This window comes from Neolamprologus multifasciatus, chromosome 5 (genome assembly GCF_963576455.1).
Source record: "Neolamprologus multifasciatus chromosome 5, fNeoMul1.2, whole genome shotgun sequence".
Classification (NCBI taxonomy): domain Eukaryota; kingdom Metazoa; phylum Chordata; class Actinopteri; order Cichliformes; family Cichlidae; genus Neolamprologus; species Neolamprologus multifasciatus.
Window position 1 is genome coordinate 24,882,650 of NC_140443.1, and position 24,321 is coordinate 24,906,970.

The 24,321-nt window shown below is 41.0% G+C and overlaps 1 protein-coding gene across 3 annotated transcripts; it reads right to left on the reverse strand.

Annotated features, from left to right (window-relative positions):
• Positions 1-1,730: 1,730 nt before the first annotated feature.
• Positions 1,731-24,068, reverse strand: mapk14b (mitogen-activated protein kinase 14b). Of its 3 annotated transcripts, none has more exons than XM_085159656.1 (12): positions 23,604-24,063; positions 18,012-18,141; positions 13,568-13,626; positions 12,609-12,720; positions 10,958-10,987; positions 10,558-10,605; positions 10,332-10,446; positions 9,404-9,475; positions 6,369-6,448; positions 5,762-5,840; positions 3,940-4,113; positions 1,731-3,859 (listed from the first exon to the last, which is right to left on the reverse strand). In XM_085159656.1, the coding sequence occupies exons 1-12, from the start codon at positions 23,720-23,722 to the stop codon at positions 3,792-3,794; spliced, it is 1,086 nt and encodes a 361-aa protein (XP_085015782.1). In that variant the 5' UTR covers positions 23,723-24,063; the 3' UTR covers positions 1,731-3,791. The 3 variants fall into 3 exon arrangements, with proteins under 3 accessions (XP_085015782.1, XP_085015783.1, XP_085015781.1); XM_085159657.1 differs by lacking the exon at positions 6,369-6,448 and adding an exon at positions 6,961-7,040; XM_085159655.1 differs by lacking the exon at positions 6,369-6,448 and adding an exon at positions 6,961-7,040 and having other exon boundaries at positions 10,332-10,605; positions 23,604-24,068.
• Positions 24,069-24,321: the final 253 nt, after the last annotated feature.

The following is a 24,321-nucleotide window of genomic DNA, read 5'->3' on the forward strand; positions in this document are numbered from 1 at the left end:
TGAAAAAACATCATTTACTTTTAACTATCTAAAATGCCAAGCTGGGTAACAAACTGAAGTGTCATACTCCTTTTACTAATAATTATTATTTATTTGCTTCTTTAATACTGGGAAAACATTCAACTGACTTAAACTGGTATTTAACTCTGATGCTTCGTTAGTGTCACAGCTTGGGTGACCAGGTGTCCTTTTTATGTGGGAATGAATGCACTGCATTTTTATCCCTTGTCCCACAATTTGACTGATTTTGTAGGCCAGGCAATTTTTTAAATCCTGACTTTTGCACTGTGGATATGATGGGAATGCTTTGCTGTTGTACTTAGTAGCAGGTTAGCCTGTCTAATGCCATATTCATTAGGGAAAGTCACTACAAAGTCACAAGCTTTGGAGATTTTGTTAAATGTGATGGAAACTACCAGAAAGAAAATGAAGCGGGGATTATATTTTGGGAAATAAGAGTTTTTGTCTTTTTAAATACCATTGTTTTTCAGTTTTGCACTGGCAGTAAATATGGCGTGAAGTAACATAGTGTGGCTCAGAGAATCTGGATTTGGATGTGGCCAATCTGTGGATATGAATTTCATGGTAATTTTGGGCTGTTGATGATTTCTTTAAATGGTTCTTTTTCCAGGGTGGAATGACTGTACAGAATAAATCTTTAATTAATTTAAAAAACAAGTGTTGATTTGAATTTATCTTGGATTTTCTGTAATCAATACAGGGTCTAAAAGTCTAAAAGAATACATAGGGTTCATATATAAATATATATATATATAAATCAAATATATACATACATACAATTCTCATCTGTGATCATGATTTATGATAAGATCAGTACTCAGAACAATGGAATAAGAACAGAGTGAAGATCTAAGAAAGAGAACTGTAGATTTACACAAGTTGGAAAGGTCTCTTGTAGCTTTTTCTGAACTATAAGGATTAAGTTAAATAGTTGGATCTAAATCATTTGCAGTCAATGACTACCTGAACTCTAGAATTCTTGAACGTCACCAAATGTGTTTGCTTTTACTGCAGCCACCTTCATTTGCTGCTTTTCTGTGGGTTTCTCTGACTTCGGTTTTGTATTTAATAAGTGAAATTCATGCTCTGTTTGGTTGAGACCAGGTAACTGACTTGGCCATTGAAGAATATCACAATTAGCCTTGAAAAGCTCTTAGGTTCCTTTTGCAAGTTGTTTCGGCTCATTATCCCTTTGCACTGTGAAGAACTGTGATCAGTTTTGCAGCATTCATCTGCATCGGAGTGGAGAGCCCTGCACTTCAGAAGTCATCCTGCTACTTCTTTCAGCATCTACATCATAGGGGTCTTGGACTATCGATTACACTGGCATCCTTTAACCTTAAATGCAGGTGTGCAGCCGATCCTTGTTCTGTTAAAACGTCTCTGTCATTGTTGTGCCGTGTATCTGTGGAGTGACTGTTTGGAGGGCAAAAGTCAGATCACTCCTCACATGCACAGCCTAATCTATGTGGCTTTGTTTGTGTTTAGGCGTTTTGTCTTTAAGATAAAGCAGATTTTTTCTGAGAGAGTGTTGCTGAGTCTGAAGTGCACTGGGATCTTGGAGTTTCTCTGAAAAGCCCAGCAGGCTTTCAACCCGTCACACACCAGATGACAGACAAGCTCTGCTCTACTTGTGCTATGCTGCCATCCAATGGTGACATGCTTAAAAAGGAAAAAAAAACAAGGCAAAAGCTCACCCAATGAATGAATTCTGGTACAGCTTTGAAAAATAGTAGGCTTTATTTTCTAATGGTGGTATTTACAGGTGGCGTGGCCTGCTATCTTGATACATGTGGTCAAAAAAAAAAACCAAACCCAGAAAAACATATTTCAGGCAGACGAAGTGTAACCAAATTTACTACTGACATCGGGATATGGACAAAATAAATATCCTATTTAAATCAATGCAGTTGTTTAAAAATGATAAAATATGAGGCTTCGGCATTGCCCTTCAGCATCCAGTGAGTAAACATATGCACTTTCCTGCATACATGTGACCCCCCCCCCCCCCTCTAAATTACTCTAACAGGCTTCTGGTGCTGCTTATAAAACAATCATTACAGAATCACAGAATAACATGAAATCTTGATTTAGCACACAAAGAGTAAAATAACACATTAGAAAAATCACTACATTTAAAACAAGCGGCTGAAATCAAACATGACTGATGTCTGATATTGTTTGGGTGCCAGAGGCAGAGCAACTGTGGATACAGCTTGCGTGTCTGACTTTTCAAATGCTTCACATTGGAAGCATTTTGTCATAAAAGTCTTCACACTAAAGAAATAGTTTAGTGGTTTGTTAGTCAATAAATGGTGACTTATATGCCACCATTACATGTTTTGGGTTTCTTTTTTTAAAAATTGTGATAATTTGTCGGGCCGTGAATCAAGGCGCGCTGTAAACACAACCTCAGCAACGGTAATTTAGCAAACTGAGCAGAATGTATCAAACTGATTCCAAACGATCTCTTGATAACATTGTCGGCTCTTGATATGAAAGCTGTAGCCACTGTGGCTCAAGTGATCTATGAAATTATCGATGACACATTTGGATACTAATACAATAAGCTTTCCATAAATAATACAAACAACCTTAAATTCTGACAAATAATATTCTCTTTTACATCAATATACAAACAATATAAGAAAAGATCATAAATATACGGCGCAAACTGGCGCCCCAAACATTCCATAAACATTAATAGTACTGTTTCATAAATGCGATATGATTAAATTACATTGTCGGCTGACGTTGTGATGGAAAAACATTAAAATTTGAATAAACTAGTACGCCAAAAACTCTGGCTTTAACATGCTGTGGTGAAACTGCAAAGGTCGGTGGCTGTTCGCTGAAACATTCATGTGAAACAACACAAGTGCGAGAAGACGGAAGAAGCTTACTAAAGTAATAAATGAAAATGAACACGTGGGAAATGCTCTTCTTGGGAGGGGGGGGGGGGGGTTGCCATGTGTAAAACTCAATCATTAAGAAATATGAAGCCTTGAATTTTCCATACTGGGCTGAATATTTTACATATTTTGGCGTATCCTATACATATTCTAAATAAATTACACACAGTATCGGTTTATATGCCATTCTAGAACAAACTGTCAATGTGGGCGGCTGATGAGCCTCTTGGTTAATTCAGAGTACTACACGTGTGGTAGCCGTTTTTCCCAGAAAGATTTATGTACAAATACTGTTTCTGTAGTATCTACATAGTTCTATGTACTCGTAGAAATAACAGAATTTAAAATGTGCCAAAAGATACACTTCACACTCAGCATGGTTTAAAACTTTCCAGAATTTTTGTCCTACAGCATTATTTTCAGCCATATTTTTTTTAATAAAATACATAAAGAAGTTCAGTTATTACAATTTGCCTGGAGATACTGACATGTAATGTTTTCTTTTTATTTATTTTTTGCTGTGTATGTAGAATAAGGGACAGAATATAAAGAATATACGTCTGAGATAAAAAAAAATTACTAATGCATAAGGAGAGTTAAAGTCTACCTCAGCACGGTGGGATTCATGTTAAGAAAAACAAAACAGAGCAGGGGACGGTATGAACACGATGTCAAGTTTTTTGTTTTCGTTTCCCTGATAGCGCAACGTCCCCCCCCCCCCACATATGAATGACAGCAGGCACTTGAATGTCATCGCTGTGCGCGTGTACGAGGAAAGTGGCGGATAGTCACATGAGACCGATAGTCTTTAGAGAGTGTTTCTTGGAAAACAAATCGTGGAAGAGAGCCGCTTCCTCCTCAAGATTCCATGTCGTCTTCGTCGAAAGATGGTGGCACGAAGCTGATGACCTCGTCGTAGGTTAAGGCTGAGAACAGATAATTGAAATTACTTTCCAACGTACAGAATAAATGACCTTTAAAATCGATTTGGTTTCTAACAACTCACCTTTCCATTCCTCAATTTCCAGCTCACGGCTTTCAAAGCTCTGGTCGTAAGGCTCTGCTTCAGGCTCGTCATCTGGATCGTGATACTGGGCAAAGTAAGGGTGGGCCAGAGCCTCAGATGCTGTGATCCGCTTGTCTGTATCAAGCACCAACATTTTCTCCAGCAAATCCACCGCTAAAAGAAAGAAAGGAGACAAAGGTGAGTATGAGAAAAACTACAGGTCAGAGCAAAAAGGTCCAGAACGCTAACTTTTCTGTCAATATATGTACTGTGACCACAGTCGATGCTCATATTAACTATGGGCAGCCTTTCAAATAATGGCATCAGCTTCTGTTTGTGTAAGAAAAAAGGTCAGCCTATACTAAACACTTTGATTCCAGTGATCCCAGCTCCATTAAAATGCTGTGCTGGGACCTTAAGAGAGCTTCTATAAACTACTGAATCATGGGGTGTGCTTAGTTTTTCACAGCACTGCACAGAGTCTTGTGAAAACCTTCTTTTTCACATGACTGTATGCAGTGAAGACTTTGAAGAAACTGTGTGTGACAACGACAACTGATCCTTGTCATTGTCACTAGTCGGTACCAGATGTACGGGTCGTTTAATCCAATTGTTTTACATTTTAATTGATACCCAATGCCAATAAAGTCTTTTGTCCTAATGTTATGCAGCCATCTTCCACCAGATGGAGCATGGTTGCTGAGAAACGCCATAAATCTATTAATCTGGGCCCGATTTTGGGGTTAACGCTTTTACTGTTAGTTCTTTTAAAGGAGAAAAAATGACATCATGCATACAAACGGGGGAAATAAGCTTTCCCTGATGGGTGGATGGGCTTTTGATAGGGTGAGGAGTTCAGTCATTCATGATGTCGAACCCTGGGTAAAGGGTTCCAACTGGGCATGTTCTACCGAGAGGAGGCCCAGAGGAGACCCAGAGGAGACCCAGAGGAGACCCGGGACCCAGTGGAGATAATATGGCCTGGGAATGCATCAATTTTTCCCCGGACAAGCTGGAGGACTTTTTTTTTTTTTAAAAGTGGTTGTCATGAATTTTTTATCTGCGTGTGTCATTCATAATGCAGCTTTGCAGAGTTTTTGACATTAAACAGTTTCCAAAACTTGATACCAGAGTCTCTTAGTTTAAGAGTAGTTGGTTAGTCTAATTTTTTGTCCTCGTTTAGTCCACTAGAAAATCAGTCACCAGGAACATCCCCAGTCTAAAAGCATTTTATCTAAAGCGTTTATACAAATACTGCGTGCTGTAAAATGCATCAAGTCAGTGACGGAATAATCCTACAATGACATCCCCTAGATTATCTGCTGAAAAGCTCTTTGTGACTCGAGGTGACAACAGTTAATGTAGCTTGTTCATGTTACATAACTTGACATTGGTTACCTGAAATAATTTCCTGATGTGGTATGAGATGCACATGAGAAAGCACCCTTCACTAATCCAACTCGGCTGTCACCTATATCTATTCTGTGTTTTCTTTTTTTTAACTTGATTGATTTAACATGCATAGCAATCAGGGTTTTTCCTGGCGTGGAGCTGGTCTTTGTGCAGTAACTACACATACAAGCACAAATGCTTCATGTAAAGCAGAGCAAATGACTGTTATTTCATGCCAGTGCTAATTGTTTTTCCTTTTGCACTAGCTAAAGCTAAAAAAAAAAAAAAACCCACTGTGATAAAAAAAAAATCTTGTCAAAACAAATACAGATGAAACCCCCCCCCCATTATTATAACTAACACCACTAGAGGGAGCCAGTGGGCCAATAGCAGCCTAACCCAATGGTGTCATTCTGAAAGAGGAACTTACCAAGAGGGTTGGCACCAATAAACACGTCAGCAAAGTTTCTCTTTGGCATCTGGGGAAGTGAGTTGATATAGTTCCTTGCCTGTGAGAAAACAGAAACAAATAAGTGTATTGTAAAAGCAAACTGCAGAAGATTTCCAAGTAATAAGGCAGCTTTTAAACTGCAAAAACATGCAATATTTCAATAGAACTACAATGCTAAACTGAATTTGCCTGTTGCAAGACAAACTGTACATCCTCCCATTAAGCCATGTTCCAAGCATTTTAACTAACACCCAAATCACATGCATTACATAAACACTGTGGTATTATTTTCATAGTCAAATAGGATAGATGATCAGAACACGCTGGCTGCACTGGCAGAGCACTCTCATAAGCCTTGCTGTGACAAGCATGACAAGTCAAAGAGGAAAAAGGGAATGTGTGGCGTGAGAGCAGAGGACAGTATGCAGAAAGGAACTGGTAGGATATATTTTAAACTTCAAGTCTAGCTGCATTTATCTCTAAACAGTAATGTAGCTATCAGCTGACGGATGACTGCAGCATGGCCCTGATTCCGGCTGTGGGGAAGAGACGGGGCATGTGGGAAGACGAAGGGAACTTGTCTCACCTCGTGGCTGGGCATCCTGCTTATTAGGGAGGCTGGGGGCGTCCCTGTCAGGCGCATTATCTGCTGCAGCTGGTTTATATCTAAACCTTCTGAGTCAAGGGGTATCATAACATGGAGGTCAGCACATCAAAGAGCAGGTGTAGTTAGGAAGGTGGATGTATAGAAAGGATAGGGACTGGGGTGGGAACACACACGGGGTGAGGATGAGGAGGATGTGAAAGAAAGGAAGACAGTTTCTAAACTTTAATATAAAGAAAACCTTCATTGTCTGCAACCTATATTCAGATAATCACGAACACTGTGACCCAGTTTGGCACTAACGTTTTTGTTACTGTCACACAAAAGTTATCAGCGGGGCTCTGAAAAAAGTCATAGTACATGCTGGAAAGAAGCAGAAATCAAAGCACTGTGCTCAAATGGGATAAAAGCAGAGTGTTAAGAGAAAAACAGGTGCAGCTAAGAGGTAGTAGCATTGACACCAGGTCGTAAAATAAAGAGCTAGGGCAACACAAAAGCAACAGGGAGGATGGGCAATGCAAAAGAAAAGGAAAAAACAAATAAATAAAACAAAACTGGATGGGATGGCACTCACAGACTCTGAAGAGATTTTCATCAAGAGCTCGGGCCCTGGCGTTCCGACGAGCATCATTATAAGCTTCAACTGATCAATATCTACCACACTCACATGAAGGAAAACAGAAAGGATGGAGGACGTAACGGGGACAGAGGGGTGAGAGGTACAACTGTTGATGCTGTCGCCTGTAACTGATAAAGGTCCACTTATTCAAAATAAAAGATATCAAGCACCAACTAAAAATCATACAACGTCACACTGATGCATAAACATTCACAGATGAGTTGAATATTACTATAGCACTTACTGTGACTGTGTGAAGTATTAAAGCACTTAAAAATGACTGAATGTAGATGCAAGAGAAAATATCAAAGCAAATTATAAATGAAAGACCAGAAGCAATCAGAGTTGGCGGTGACATTGGTGGAGCTAACAGGCTACAGTGCTGTAGTTTCTGTGCCTGCTGTGGTGAAAAGGAAAAGCAAAACTTCTACTTCACCCATCACAAACAAAACAGAAAGTCTGGTTGGAATTTTCATCCCTCAGACTCATGTGAGTTGAACATGGACGTTTTCAAAAGCTGCTTTTATTCTGAGCATGCTCTTTCATAAATGTAATTCCTGTTGTTTTCTACCTGAATTCTTGTTAAGTGTCTAAAGAAGTCCTTGTTTTTGTTTCTCATCTGTCTGCTGGGTCAGGGATGAGATGCTACTCTAGGTGGAGGAGCTCAAGTATCTTGAGGATCTTGCTCACGATTGAGGGAAGACTGGAGGGTGAGATTGACATACGGACTGGGGCAATGTCTCTAGTGATACGGATGCATCGACCTGTTGTGGTGAAGAGAAGGCTCATAATAAAAGCTAAACTGTCGTTTTATTGATTAACCAAAGGGTGGCTGGCTCTCCCTTAGAGACAGGGTGAGGAGCGGGGCCATTTAAGAGGCTCGGAGTAGAGACGCTGCTCCTTCACATCGAAAGGAGGCAGTTTGGTGATTCGCACATCTGACTAGGATGCCTCCTAAATCCTTCCTAGGCATACCCTGTGACTTTGTATCCCCCCCAGATGAGCTGGAAGAAATGGCTGCGGTAAGGGAAGTTTGGGTATCTCCGCTCAGACTGCTGACCTCATGACCCGAACCCAGACAGGCGGTAGAAAATGGATAGATGAATATGCATAATTAGGTGCGCAACTAGTGATTATAACTCACCATGTAAATCTTATAAACAGTGATAAAATCATCACAGACTATTGAATCTACAAAAAATTGAGAATCCGGAATAGAGTGTTTATAATTCTTAGTACAGACAAGCTGAAACTATAAAATAATTGTCCACAAAGTTTCAGATAATCATTTGATCCATCAACAAAAATAAATGAACTAATTACTGCGTCTCCACTCTGGAAAAATGTCACCAGAAAGCATGCCAAGAATTCTCTAAATCACCTCTAACGAGCAGTTTGAAGTGATTTGCTCATGCTACTGTTGACACACTACTACCTAGTGCCCAAAATATGAACCACATATAGTTGTAGTATGTCTACTATTTAACATCTTTAATCCCAGTGCTATGGGAGTGCACCTGTACTTACACTGTACAAAGGCTAATGAGATGCATTGTATCCAAAATCCCTCCCATTCTACTCATGTGCAGAGATCAGCTTCCATTCAGACAAGTAAAAGGAGACAGACCAGAAAGACTGCTTGCTGTATATTCAAACAAGCACTGTGGGTTCTTAGCTCCACTACATCACAAAGCAGTTTCGACACATTCAATCACACATACCCCTGCAAGGCATGCAGCGAAGAAGGTGTAGATCGGCTGATTGATTAGTTAGAGCAGGAATTATGAACACGTTATGAAACAGATTTTGATCTTTAACAAAACCACCAACTTGGTGGCGTATGCTACCTTCTATATTTAAAGGTGTGTGTGTGTGTGTGCGCGCTAATTTACAGGGTTTTCCGGTATGTTTTTATATCAAATCACATGACAGCTCTGCTGGTGTGTAAGGGTTTTGTGGGAGGGAAACAGGAAGGTAGTGTATTGTGGAAAAGCAGTGGAGATAAAAGTGGGCAGCACTGAGTCATAGACCACAGGGCACTATTAACTCCATATGAGAGTGTGTGTGTGCATATCATGCACATACACACACACTTTCCTGGCTATTCTGGCATGTAGCTCACTAAATTCAATACTCAGCAATGCTTTTAAGTCAGCCTGAAAAAGGTAAAAATGGTGCTTTTGTCTGTGCTTGCAACAGTGCTGCAGCAATAGATTCTGTGAGAGCCTGGCAGTGAGTGCACTGGACAACAATTCTTATATAACTAGTCTAATACATATTTGTAAACCGTGTGCATATAAGCAGATTGAACTCAACCAGTACCTCCTCCTAATCTAACACAGACCTGCAGGCTGGCTACAATCTGACATTTATTTTAGCAGCAGAGGTGGAAGGATACGGTCTGTGCCAGGGAAGAGCGTCCGTCCTGTAAGTAGTTCAGCCATGATGCAGCCCACCGACCAGATATCCACTATTAAATAAAAAGAAATCATTTCAAACATGCCTCTCAACAAATCCTTTAGATATGACACAAATCCAAGCTTTTCAGCATAATGCAGAACAACACAGCTGTACGTGCATGCTGCACATGCATATGCAAATGCAACGATGTAATGGTATCATCTTGTAATCTTCACTACTTGCGGTGAATTCAATGAAGTATGCCTTGTTCTTTTCAGATTTAAACGCTGCTTCCTGATGAGAGCTGAGACTGCAGTTTTGTGACAGCATCCTGACAATTTGTGAAACTGTGAACGAACTGCGCTGCATTACGTTGTGTTACATGGGCAACGTTTAATTCAATAACTCTCAATGTTAAATAGGAAGAGAATTTCTTTACCACATAATGACAACAAATTCTATTTTTTTTTCACAAACCAAACTTTTCAAAGCTGCTGGGGAAGGCACAGCTCAAAAGCACAGCTAAACAGCTTGCACAGTTTAAGTCCACATTCGTTTATTTGCCCATTTACACCAACACCACTTAATGCTTTGTAAAGAAAGTGTGAAGCAGAACTAAATGGCACTCAACAAGGCAAACGTCTGTTTTGGATGATTTAGGCTGATGAAAAGGCCTCTAAACATCATGTTGAATAAACAAGAAAATTGAAAAGCTGTCCTAGTTTCTCTAAAGTTGTCTTCTTATTTATAGAGAAGAAAAAACTTAGTCTCCTTGTATGATCACTGCACACATAACCCCCCCCCCCCCCCCCCCCCCCATCATTGTAAACGCATGACTCTTGACTTGTAACAGATGTCCAAAAAGCTATTTCAACACAGTTTTATGAAACTGCACTCAAAACATGATTGAATGTCAGTGTGCGTACCGGTCATGTTGTAGTGCATCCAGTTGAGCATGATCTCCGGGGCGCGGTACCACCGTGTGGCTACGTATCCTGTCATTTCATCATCCGTGTGCCGTGCCAAACCAAAATCCAGGATCTGAGTGATGCAACGATGCGTAGGCGACATAAAGACAACCAATTGAGACATGACTGAGCAAGTTATATCGCATATGGTGAAGCTTGGATCTGAAACAATCAGTCTCCTCACCTTAAGCTCACAGTCTTCATTCACAGCCAGATTACTGGGCTTCAAATCCTGAGGAGAGAGGGGAAAAAAAGAGTCCAGATGAGAATTTAGAAACAACAGGGAGACATCCTGCTAGTATTGCTACACATGTCATCATATTGCAAACATTTGTGTATGTTTTTTGTTTTTGCACTCATTCCTTCAATTATATTTTTATTCCACAATCAGAAACATAAAACATTCCAAACCAAATTTTTATTTTATTGACGTGTTAATCTGATTACTTCAAGCTCTAGTGTATAGATTTAATAAAACAGCATCCAGAAAAGCTAAAGTGCCATTAATTGTTCTGTTCAGTTTAACCAGCATTGGACTGTTTTTCTTTGCAGACACTGACACATTCAGTGAGGCCATCACTTACTCTGTGGATGATATCTGCAGAGTGGATGTACTGTAGGGGGAAAAGAACATAAAAATATTTAAATGCAAATGCATCCATCCATATGAAAAGCTTGCAGTCACAAAAACACCTCACTTACATTAGTGTGTATTAGCTTATGTCATTTTAAATGTACACCAGCTGAACTCCCAAGCGATAACACGAGCAGAACATCAACATAACTAGTGTACATTTCTTTAAATAGTAATCATTCAGAAATACCACTAACATCTTCCTTTGTAGCCAATCATCTGCCTCAGCCTCTTCTTCTGTCCATAAATTTTCTCTGAGGTCCATATTCAGCATTCTTCACCCAGTGTATCCACTTTCCCTCCTCTGCACATGCTCAGACCATCTTAGCTTTGCCTGTCTAGCTTTGTCTCCAAACTTGAAACTGTCCTTGTGATATGGTCATTATCTCCATCCTGGTCACTCTCAGTTAAAATCATAACATCTTCAGCTCGGCCTCTCGTCTTTTCGTCAGTGCCACCGTCTAAAAGCTGTACAGCAGGTCTTACTACCAGTTTAGAAACCTTCCCTTTCACTCTTGCTGCTATCCTTCTGTCACAGATGACCCATGACACACGTCTCCGCCCACTCCACCCTGCCTGCAGTCTCTTCTTTGCCTCTCTTGTGCACTGTCTGTTGCATTAGACTGTTGGCCCCAGGTATTTGAATCTGTCCACCTTCACTAACTCTACTGCCTCTACACATCTTCACTATTACACCTGTCTCTCCCTCACTGACACACACATTTATTCTGTCTTATTTCTACTGAGTCTCATGCCTCTTCTCCAGAGCATACCTCCACCTCTCCATGTTTACTACAGACTACAGTATCATCTGCAAACATCACAGTCAGCGGACACCCCTACTGCACACCTCATCTGCCAATCTGCCCATCACCACTGCAAACACGAAGCAGATCCCTGATCCCCATCTTGAACACTTCTGCCACTCGTACTGCACACCTCACCACTGTCCTCATACATGTTGTGCACCATCCTGACTTCCTCATGCAGTACCACAGTTCCTCTCTTAGCACCCTATCATATGCTTTGTCTAGATCCACAAATATAAGCCAAAGTTTCAAAACCGTTCTCTCCTCTGAAATGTAACTACACCAACACAATCACAGCAACTCTGACATATCTGCTTGCTCTCAACAAGTGGCGTAAACAAGTGATTGACAAAGATAACACTTTCATGGAACAACAAAATCAAGTGTGTAATAGGCTGTAATCATGCCAGTATTTTACTAGCTGTAGCTGTATCCAGTTAACTTTTTACAGTCTGTGTTAAGACTCAATTGGGCAGCATTTGCTCTTTCCTGCATTGCAACAATCTGCAAAAGAGGAACTGTTGCATTTTATCCATTCACTTTCAGTTGCCACTGTTTGCAGAAAATTTAAAAAAAAAACAAATCAAAAACAAAAAACAGTCACAAGAGTGGCACAGAAACCTCACTGCCAACTAGAATTCAGCTGGTCTAAACGCAGAACAATGCAGATGCATCTGTGGTCTAGTGAGCTAGCTTTGCCTGTTTCCACGAGGCACCGCTTTTGCACAGATTGAATGCAAGTCAACTTTTAGGAGCGGCCAGTTTTGAGTTGAAAATGAGGGCCTCACTGACCTTTAAGCCTCTGAGGATCTGGTATATGAGGAACTGGACGTGGTCATCCGTGAGCTTCTGACACTTCACGATGTTGTTGAGGTCTGCCCCCATTAGGTGTGTCACCAAGTACCTGCAAATCAAACAGCCAATCAGATGTAATCTTGTAAAGCAGGAAAGTCTCTCTTTGATTTCTGCTGCAGCTTTATTTAGTTTAAACTTTAAAGATTAAATTTTTGCAGATTAGCATGTCTGTGTAAAGTGCAGCTAATGGTGTTTCTGATAAAAATCATTCATCATTTTCTATATGAATTATTTCTAACTTAAAAGTTGGCAAGATTAAAGTGATGATAACAGAAAAACAACACAACAGAGAAAAAAAACCCTCAACAGCTAAATATTTAAACAGAAAATAAACCACTTGAATGAGGCCAGCAGTGATTGTAGTATATATATGACCTCTTTAATCACACAGCACTAGTCCAAGGTCGTTGTCAAAGAACGAGGTGTTCGTTAATGGTCATGTGAAAAGATAAGCACCACGTCTTTGGCTAAACTTCACCTCGTGTATGAGATCGCGTTGAGGTTCATCTCACATTTCCACAAATGTGCAACATGCTGATGACGTTACACCATGCAGAGAATTCAAGGACGCTGATTGACTATTCTGCACACATACACTGCCAGATGGCTGTTACCATGGAGACTAGCTGTGATGTTCCTTAGGAGCACGTGTTCACCCCACATTCACCTTGGTACCACTCGCCACATGCTGCTCTCTCATGAAGTTAAGGATCCTCGTGCATCTCTAACTAGTTTTGGCTATCGAGGTAATCTTGCAATTAGCTGCTGGCACGAACGCTTTCATTGTGTAAAAAGTGAAGCTTATAGACGCTGAGACAGAAAGCAAGAAAATAAATAAACTGAAAGAGTAAGAAGGAGAAGAGCAGAGAGCAAAAAAGAAAGAAAGAGTGACTTACACATCGTTAAATTCCTCTAAGCTTGTCGCTGGTGTGAAAACATCTAAAAGGCCAATCACCTGAAGGAAAAACCGAGAGGTCAGAGGTTAGAGACAGTTAGCAACTGGTTGGTGTGTGAAGTTTAATTTAGTTAAATAAGCAAACACCCCACCCTGAATCACCATCTTATTATAAGAGAGGTTTAAGCACTGTAGTGATCTCAGCACCTAGGCTGTCAACGCCATTTTGCCTGACAAAAAAACAAAAAAACAGATCATGTTATCCCAGCTGATCACAGTAACTGGGGTCCCAGCCAGGAGACTGGCCAAGAGGAGGTAGGGCCTGGCACAGGGCCTTGGCTGTGCTCTCCGTAAATAGGCCACAGCCCACTGGAGGGGCCGTAGGGGTCCAGTGCAATGTGGATTGCAAATAGGGATGGAAATTGAGAACGGTTCTTGTAGAGAACCGGTTCCAAGTAGTCAAGATCCTTGGAATCGTGTGTCTGCTTGCATATTATTGATTCTTGCACTCTCACTATGATCAGCTGATTTGTGTGGAGGAAAATTGTGGCGTTGTCTACAGTTTGGACATGGACATTACTTTTATTTTTATTGCACAAAAGGATAAGAGCGCGTTGGGAAAGTGGAGACTGCACCAGGGCACAAACAACTGCATTATACTGCTAACAAAACTTTGGCTCTTCGCAAGCACCTACACAGACAGTATGCTAACGCTAAGCTAGCCAAAAACCCGGAGTGATTTTAAAGCTGAGTAAATGTTGACCCCAGCCAGCACCGTGATAAAGTGAGCCGTCACTTGTGGTGAAGCCGATGTTGAATTCAACAGGTAACAAACCAATGAGCAGCCAGACAGCAGCCTCCTTTTCTACCTGTTTGTGTTTCTAAAGTAGAATCGCTTTAAAGTCTCTTTGTGCTGGTTTTCATCTTTGTTTTGTGTTCATACCTAAATACTAAAGGGAAAGATCACGTGTCCTCATTAGAATAGCTAGCCTGCAGGTTTATACTGTTAAATTATAATTATGTATCAGTGTGTTTCAGTTCATTTTACAGAGTAAAATGAAAGTAACGTAATGAGTAGTATAACGAATGTCTTTCTCCTGGGTGTAATTAACGTATTGCATTACTTTTAAGAAAAGTCTTCTGCGTGATATGTGTAAAAGCTGTTTTTTACTTTACTTTTTTTGACGAATGACGCAACACTGATCAGAACAAAGAGGGGAAATACCTCTAAGATCCATGTAATAATTTGCATGAATGTAATGTCTTTGATATGCTGTTTGGAGATGGTGGTGCCTCTCAAAGTGAAGCCAATGAGAATCAATAAGAAATCAAATTGCTAAATTCTTATCAATTCCAATCCCTAATAGGAAACAATGCATATTGCACAGTACAGCAATAATAATAATTAAAAAACAAAAAAAACAACAATAATAAGCAAAGAATTCGTTGCTGATTTATGTTAAATTTAGTGTTAGCGCTAGGTGCTGTGTTTAAGTTACCTTGTCTCTTCAAAGGAAGTAGTGAACATTATTTGGTTGATGCATTATTCAGGATAGTCCACCAAGCTGACAGGACAGGCACCTTTCAGGTAGTTAAAGTTGCATGCAACCGGTTATGCTGGTTCCAACAATGCAAAGTTATTTATGATGGCTTATAAATGCTGGATGCATTATTCCTTTTTTTCCTCTAGCAATACAAAAGCTTTTAGAGATGGGGTGTGTTCTGGAGTCTTTAACCTAGAATACACTTCATTTGCAGGGTCCTTCTCCCCTTTCCACAGTCTCTTGCACAATAAGTTTGTGATTGCATGAAAAAAAACAAACAACGCAATGTGTGAAAGTGACTAAATATGGATGCATACAATCACTACAGTTGAATATCTGCAGCTTCACGGTGCATCAAAATAAACTAAAGAAAGAAAAAACAGAAAGTCTTCTCATTTATGTGTCTTTCAGCAGTGCGTGTATTGTATACACACTTCAGGCATGCATATACATATGCATGCAGACATACTGGCAGAGAGCAGCCCTGAGTGCTACCCCCACCCCCTGGAGTCAGGGGAACTGAGGTAGATAGGTATTGTAAAAATACTGGAGCGGCCCACCCACACAAGACCTAAATCTGCAGCTGATTGGTGGGCCACGGCCACAACAAACAGCCGATTGGTCCACTCAGGCTTTCCAAACTCAAAACTCGGGGAGTCTCCTGGCAACAGCATGAGCAAAACACAGAATCCCTCCCTATGTAAGCCACAGATATGTATTAAAGCACAGATAATTCATGAACAGAAAACCACCGCAACTTGATGTTTTTTTCTTCTTCCTGTTAGTACAACAAAAAACCTGGCAGCAGTATGTTCACGCCGAGATAAGTGAGATTCTTTATCAGAATGACATTTCTACGCGACGTTACCGTCTTGCCTTCAACACAGCGATGCAGGCACCGACTCTGTATAATCCTCCATAATCCGTATTCCACGTAAAACCTGTTTTTCAAATGCACTGGTGTGTTTTTCCCCACAGTGCCAGTGCACAGTGCAACACTAATTCCAAAACTGCTCAAGTTGTAACAGAAGTGAAATCAGGGCTTGTGCAAAAAACAGGATCTAAGAAAGAATTTAAAAAAAATGCATTAATATGTGAATGCTGAGCCAAGCGCGCTCGGACTGAACCACAGCAAGTTCTGGCATGGGCGATGATGTTTCATATGAAACTTTTTTCACAACATAAGGAGACCTGGATTTTTTGATCTGGCGTGTTCTTGTGTACATTTCTTCCAGGTGACCTTTCATCTAAATACATGTAAGGCAAGCTAAAAGGTGCGCTTCTTTCTCACATTTCCATAAGATTTGAATAACTTCTGCACAGCAGCTTCTAATCAGAGCAAACAGGCACACTCTGGGTAGCAACAATCCCAAATCAGATCTTCCATTTAATGACTTCATAGCTGTCATTTGTTAGAAAGACAACCCAACGTGTGTTGTGATAGCTTCTAGAGTTGCTCAACACTTATTGCATGAATTCTGTGAGCGTCTGCAATGAGTTCTTAAAGCTAATTAAACAGTGCAAGAATACAGCTAATATTACATTAAACCGTAACTTTACAAGATGGGCTTTCATTTAACTGTGAGATTTGTTGTACTGTTGTTAGGGGTTTTTCCCCTTTAAGACTTTCCATGCTTCTTACAGCTAAAGTTTCTTTTTTTTCCTCTGTGAGCGTGCCTTCTGAAAATTTTCACTTCACAGCTGCTGCTGGCAGATGATATCTCATAAAGTCCACTTGCATATATTGTGGCAATCTAAATATTTCTACCTACGGCTAGTGGCAAACCGCTTCTCACACTGTACACTTCCCTCTTTTCTAGAAATATTTAAACTCATGTACAACATTCACCAGGTGGATTTGTTTCCACACAGCACTCAAAAAGCCTTCATCTGCACGCCAGCTTGAGAAATAATTGCTCACATTTCAAAACGCATAAAGATCTTGTCTCTCTGGTCAAAAGTGTAACCCCGGATGAAGCAACAGCACAGAAACCAGGAACAATGTTTGCGTTTTGTATGCGGGCAAGTGTCTGCATGTGCAGTATCTACACACACACACACACCAAAGCAGTGATTATAGGCGGGAAACTCACACCACTGGCAAAAAAGTTGAGATACTTTGCATGATTTTTTTTTAAAGTTGCAGCTACAAAATAAGATTTTAAAAAAAGACACCACAGTAGGTGATGGGGCTGCAGATATAAACCCGTTTGGTGACTCATACCTCACCAAGCAACATCAAGCAATAGGCGTTAGACGCTAGCAGGGGAAAACCTCCGTTGTGATGTCCTGTTAGCATACACAGTTATTGCCTGAGGACAGTGTACCTGTGCCTGCTCATGCTGACACATGAAAATACCAGAAGGACTAACACTGGGGTTTAAACATGACAGTTAAACTCTTGTTTTTTGAAAGGTTTTGTAGTCAGTTCCAGGTAGTTGACATGCAGATGCTGTGATGTTAAACTGAGAGTACCTATCCTTTGTTTGTAGGTGGCTCAAAGTCAAAACAATGCAGACGCTAGCAGAAATATCCTACCACATAGACTTATCACCTTATCACTATGTTATAGATGTGTCTTTACATGCTTTCCTTTTTTGAATTCCTGCACGAGCTACATGTTTTTTCAACTCTTTCATCGTCATTTTTCAGCAAGTTAACCCCTCAAGCGCCATCAATCCAGCCTGATCAATTCATCAGACTTGTTACATCCACCAACTCAAAGATATGGTCTGATCCTTTTGTAAACCTCGTGTGCTTTTCCATCTCCACTTGCATGTCACAATTCCTTTAGACGTTAAATGCACAATAAATGTTGTGTAAATACTGAAAAAGAGGCGAGCAATCACTGCCACTTGCTGAGAGGTGGAGGTGATGTTGCCCCAGTTGTAGGTGACTTACATTTTCATGCTTCATGTGTTTGAGCAGTCGCAGTTCTCTGTAGGTTCTCTTTGCATGGATGATGGACTGGAAAGGTCTGGACAACTTCTTCACGGCTACCTTCAGGTTCGTCTTCACATCAAACGCCGAGCTGAAAGAAAGGTAATGTGTGAAACAGGTGGGCTCTTTACAGAAAAAAGAAAATGCATCTCTACCAACAGCTGTCACATGAAAAACCCAAACATTTCTCAAACTGACAATGAGATTCTTCATAAGACTGCGTAGGTGTCTAACACAGTAAACAAAGCAAATACTTACATAACACCAAGCACTTGGTTTCAGTTCTTATTACAATCTACAGTCTAAAGTTGAATAGGGAACACGATTGAACCTGTTCTTGAATATCAGCTGCATGGTGGGCAACGACACAGCAGTGTGAAAATACAGCAGCTAATTACTGAAAAACAATTAACTGCACAACATGCTGGTTGATGATCAGCAGTCTCCAGATAGAGTAAAACATTCATCTATTATAGAGCTGCTGTAAACTGTTGTTTACATGCTACAGAGTGTTGCAACATTAATGTAACCCAGCTGACTGTCTGACTTTGCACAAGATGTCCACAACCACTTGTGACTGACCACTGAAAGTCTGTTATTGCAGCTCTATTTGGAGAATTGGTTCTTTTTTTCCCAGTCATTCAAGAAAAGCACGGCTGACGTCTTTTTGAAGGCCCAATCTGTCAAAACATTATTAGTAGCATTTTTATCACAGGAAGACAGCAAAACAGATCATTTTATGTAACAGGAACAAAACACACACAAAAAAAACACATAAGAAAAAGGTCTTGTAATTAAGTGTGTGGCCTCAATTTCCTCTTTTGTCTACACAACTGTCAACATTCAACAGCTGATTAATTCAAAACGGTTCAATGTGCTGGATATCTCATTTAACTCGAGCAAACTCAAAATTAGCAACTGCCTGGTAAATGTGATGGAGATGTCACAGATCTTTATTTTTCTTCAATTCTGGTAATGGTTAATGTAGATGCCAAAAAGCATAGACACGAAAAAGATCAGTGAAATGAACGTGTTTTACTTATTTACAATAACAAATAATTGAGCACTGGTTGACTCTTAAGATTATTAGACAGACAATATGAAAGAGAAGCTTGACATTGCTGTATTTCCTTTATCTGTGAGGGAAGGCAACCTACTTACAATTAACCACATTCCTTCCAGGTCAGTCAGATACGGTACATCGTGCATAGATGATTGCAACATCTTTAAATCTGTGCTCCCATATGTGTGTTTGTTGTTGTTCTTGTTGTTATTTTTACACCACAGACCAACTAAAACAAAAAGCAGGAACTGCATGGAGTGACACAAGGAAACCACCAGAACTAGACTAGCGTGCTAGTTTTTCTGTTGCCTTTCAGTTTAAAAGGATATGGGAGTCAGTTTCTCTTGAAATGCTTTGCTCAAACTGTCGACCTTTTAACTGCACATGCCTATGGCTGAGAGTGCAACGCCACGCACAGGAGAAGTGTTAAAACTGATTCTGTGTGAGTGACAAAGCTATGACCCAGAGTGCAACACATCCATAATAAGAACATTAAGATAAGCACTGTGTTTTTTCCAGTAAGGCTGAGATAATCTCCCACACCCAATGTACTCCATTGCAGAACAACTTTAATGTGTCAGCAGTGAGGGAAAACCCATAGTCAGTAAACAGTGTACCAATCCTAAATGGCAAAACAAAGGCACACGCGCTCAAACTGCTGCTAATCTGTAGGGCAAACAAGATGGGTCTAAGCATACACTATCCAATTAGTCAGCAGTAAATGGAACTGCCATAAGAAATGGCCATAAAGCGTAGACTAAAAAAGGAGCAACGGCTTCACGGGGAAGTAGAGAGGCAGCACGCTGACTAACAGAAGGCCAGAGTGAGCAAACAGGCAAATATGTGCTGTAGATGAGTCGTCGAGATGTCTGTAGTAAGTGTCTTATAATTGTAAGACGTGCACATGCATCGAGAAAGCTGGAACGCTGCATTTGTGCACTCTTTATCTGAGCACATAATGTATACATTGGATTTCATGTCAGAGCATGACGGGGTTTGTGTACACCATCAACGTGATCGGCACCGCCAAATCTTAGCACACGCAGTATCATTTTAAGTAACGAGCCATAACGTATGCTCTGTTCATTATTGGTGAAATAATTGACACGGATTAAACTCAGAATTATAGCAACACGTTACAATGTTTACTTTCTGTGTTGCATTAACACTTTGAGCCACATACTTCACCTTAGCGCAGGTCAAACGAGAAATGGAAGTAACACCTCTTTCTGAAAAACAAAAAAGAACCTCATCTAACCTGTATGTTTGTTAGGAACAACAATGCATCATAATCCTCAGTATACAGTCACGAAAGGAAGCAACCGTAAGACGACCGAGTCATGCAGGACACCGTGTCCTGAAAAGCCAGTAAAACAATGGGTGAGAAGCAGAGTGAGTTCTGATGACTGCATTTCAGAGCAGCAACGCAATCAACGCCACACTCCCAATCATCATTGTCATCATCAAGCTTTCCTGTAGCTGGGGACGAATCATCAGTTCATGATGAGTGCATTGTGGTGCAGGAAGTGTTTTAATATGTGCACACAATGACATAAGGCACAGCAGTGCTTGCGATAAGGCTTAATTTCCTCTGGGCCACTCGAACATCAATGTTAGACATTAAATGATATAATAAATATGGAAAGTGGGGTGACTTAATGATCTGGTGACGTTACACCATGCTTATCGTGTTTACTTGATCTTTGAAATAATCTCATTAGAGCCATATTCCAGCTAATAATAGCAATCATCATCGTTTAATTGATTTATCAATGGCGTTATTAACACAAACCTGCTCAGTTAACAGACCTACAGATGGGGTCGTGGTTTGACTCACCTATGTCTACTCTATCACCTAGTCACACTCACAAATCAAGGTAATTTTAGAAGTTGGAAAACTTAAGTATGTTTTTAAAATCTAAAGAAATTGACTAGCAAGTGTTACCTACAGAGATTTGGCGCAACAGGACATTCAGACCATGATTTTGCTTGCTAAAGATGTCGGAGGGAAAAAAAACAAAAACTGCAAAAACTCGTATTTGTGTTTTAGGGATTCAAACTCTAATCCATAACTTTATACCAAAATGAGGGGGTTTACTTTTCTGACATCACTGATGCATTTGGTCATAGACCTCACATGACCAGCTGCTAAAACCAAAGTCACAAAATTGGTGCTTTTGGGCATAAGCTGAAAAATCATTGCACTTTTCTCTGAGGTGACAACCCAAGGAGCCAGCCACAGTATGGAATATGATGAGCCTTGTGCAATTCTTTCTTCATCAGCGAAATATGAAACGCTAAATGCTGTCTGACAATGTAAAAAAACAAACAAACAAACAAAAACAGGAGCACATAAAGCCATCATTCCAAGTAAAGAAGTTCTGAAGCTGTAACTTGCAGCTTAATAAATATAAACAGAATCATTTAGGTCGAATTTCAACTTCATGAATAAGAAATGTGTGTAAGCAGAGCCAGAGTTTACCCTGCATTATCAGCTGGAGCTGTGCCGAGTAAACTTTAGGTTCCAAATTTGCCAAAAACAGTTTAGGCCTGTCAATAACGAGTGTTAATCTCAGCATGCTTTGAAAGAGTGACCATGAAAACGGGAATCTGCGGATCTGAGAGTATGTCTTTGCACAACACTGACATTACAACATACATATGTAAAATAATTAAAAAGCTTTGTGATACTGAGCAGCGTGCTCTTTACTGGCCTGTCTTTTCTTTTTATCTATGGCTAAGAATATTTCTGCCCTGTGTTAAAGTACCTACACACACCCTTAGCTGGGAAGCCCACAAATAAAAGTACAAGGACACATTGAAATCCCAGCCAGCAGCTATTACTCCACACCAGCCGTGGCTATCCATTCAAGTCTGCCATTCAAAAAACAGTACAGCCAAGATATAAGTAGATATCAGTAGTGTTATTATCTTTGGTGTATGCGAGTGCAAAGTTGATCAGGCAATTCAAATGAAAAATCCACACAGTTAATGCCTGTTGGGCTGTTTTACTGAGTGGAGAACTCAAGCAACATTATGGTGGAGACAACAAAGACTTGGCCCGCTGAGTGCCTGGGAGCATGTGCCCAGCTAACCAACAGCCGTGACATGTTGGTGGAGGAGCTATGAGGTTATTTATATTTTTCCAGATACCATCTGAAGGGCTTTAGAGGCACACTGCTCTCTGGACCACTCTAGTTGCAGATTTTTTATTCTTTTTTGTTTTGGGGAAGTTGCATTACGCAAAAGGTTTTCCACAAGAAAAGCTGACAGCTCCTTACAGAAAAAAAGCAAAAAAAAAAAAAAAATAACCACAGGAATTTTCAAAAACTAGTTGCTTATGGCAGTGCTCACATTTTGCCTTGGAAGTGGTGCATAATAATGCAGAATAAGCCTCATTCAATGGTCATCTATGAACATATGCCTTGCATTTGGCTTTGGCACTGGTGCTTCCAAACCCAGTTATTGTCTTAAGGACAAAATGAGGTCATCCACCATCCACCGCTAAAAAAAACAACCTTTACAGTCAACAGCTGAAGAGATGAAAGTGCGGCCAAAATGAGTTGTAAAGTTGTAATTACGACCCGCTGCTGTCCATGACTTTGTACTGACTAGAAGGCGTCAGGGCTGATGCCACTACCTAACCTCGGGACCGTGAGTCATGCGTGTACCACAGCGGGCGAAAGGATGACATCATTCTAGAGTCGTCGACGTCGTCGGATGGGCTCCTGTAGAAAGCGCTCACTGTGCATGAGGGGGGCCTACTTTCCGAAAACCACGTGACGTTCTGGTACTCTGCAGGCTGCACCCAACTAGAAATGCATAATATATGCAATGTGCGGATGTGTAAAGTGCCAGGCGGCACATACAGCTACACGGCAATTATTTCAAGTGGAAAACGCGTGCTTCGTGACGTCCTGGTTAACCCTTAAACTGTGTAATTGTTACAGATGTGATCTGATAAGGAAGACCCCCCCCCACCACCACCACCACCTTTTTTTCCTTTTCTCTTTTTTTTAAACCAGATGATGCAAGCATAGACATGCCGCACATGTAGCCTTCTGTTGATAAAAGATTTGTTTTTTTCAAAGCAGCAGTTAAACTTCGCCCTGGGGCCATCACTGTGCTTGCCGTACGCTACAAGTTACACCAGGCTGTTCAGGCGACACGAGAAAGTAAAGCAACAAAGTCAGAAAAAAAAACGTGCACAAATCACAAACAATCCCCACCCGCCGAAAAAATGCGAGCTACTGTGGGGAGTGTGCACGGCTGAGCTACCGCGGCCCGAGTATTAGGACGTAAACAAAGGACACAAGTTATATCCCCGTGTCTTCCACGGACACCCTGCGCAGGCTGGTTAAGCAGCCCGGCGACAGATAGCTCTCCCGGGCCACTGTGGTTGGTGGGAAGTCGTTTGGTCGTTGTGCAATCGCGCTGTGTGTGTGTGCACTAGCTCTCTCGCTCGCTTCTGCTGTGCAACAACAACTTACCACACGGATCCGTAAGCACCGGAACCGACAGGAGATAAGTTCTGGTAGCGCTCCGGGACTTCCCACACGGTTTTGTTGAGCTCCTGTCGGTAAAACGTGGGTCTCTCCTTCTGCGACATTCCTGCGGATTCACCAGCCCCGCAGTGAGAAAACAAGCCAGCGGAAACTTCTGCCCTCTCCTCTCCTCCCTGTGCGGCACGACGTGCGGTAGTGATGCTGCTCTGCAATAAAACTCTACACGGAGCCGACCCCGAACAAAGCAAAGAAAACCCAAAACAAAACAAAAAACTCCAGCCGCCTTGTCGTGCAAATTTCGGTGCAGTTGCGCAGGTAAAATCCCACTTCTCCGTGCACACCGGGAGGGCCGTCTGAAGATAACTTCCCCTACGAAGCTCTTTGGGGTCAGGAAGCTCAGTCTGGCTTTCGCTGGATTTTTCGCCCTGTCCCCGCTTTGCTGGGCGCGCGGAAACGTGTACGCGTACGTCTCTTCGCTCCTACGTCAGCCAGTGCGCGCTCACGTAGCGATAAATTTATCTCGCGAGAAATTAGCCGCTATTGGGAAACTAGGGGATATCCCATCCCCACCGTGTACAGGAGCGGGAATCTCCCCCTCCCGTTATGTTAATTGCGACACGTTTCTCCTCTTTAAATGTTTACGTCAGGCAGTGGAACATACAAGTATGAAAATAGTCATCAGATGAGCAAATGAGCTCCGTTT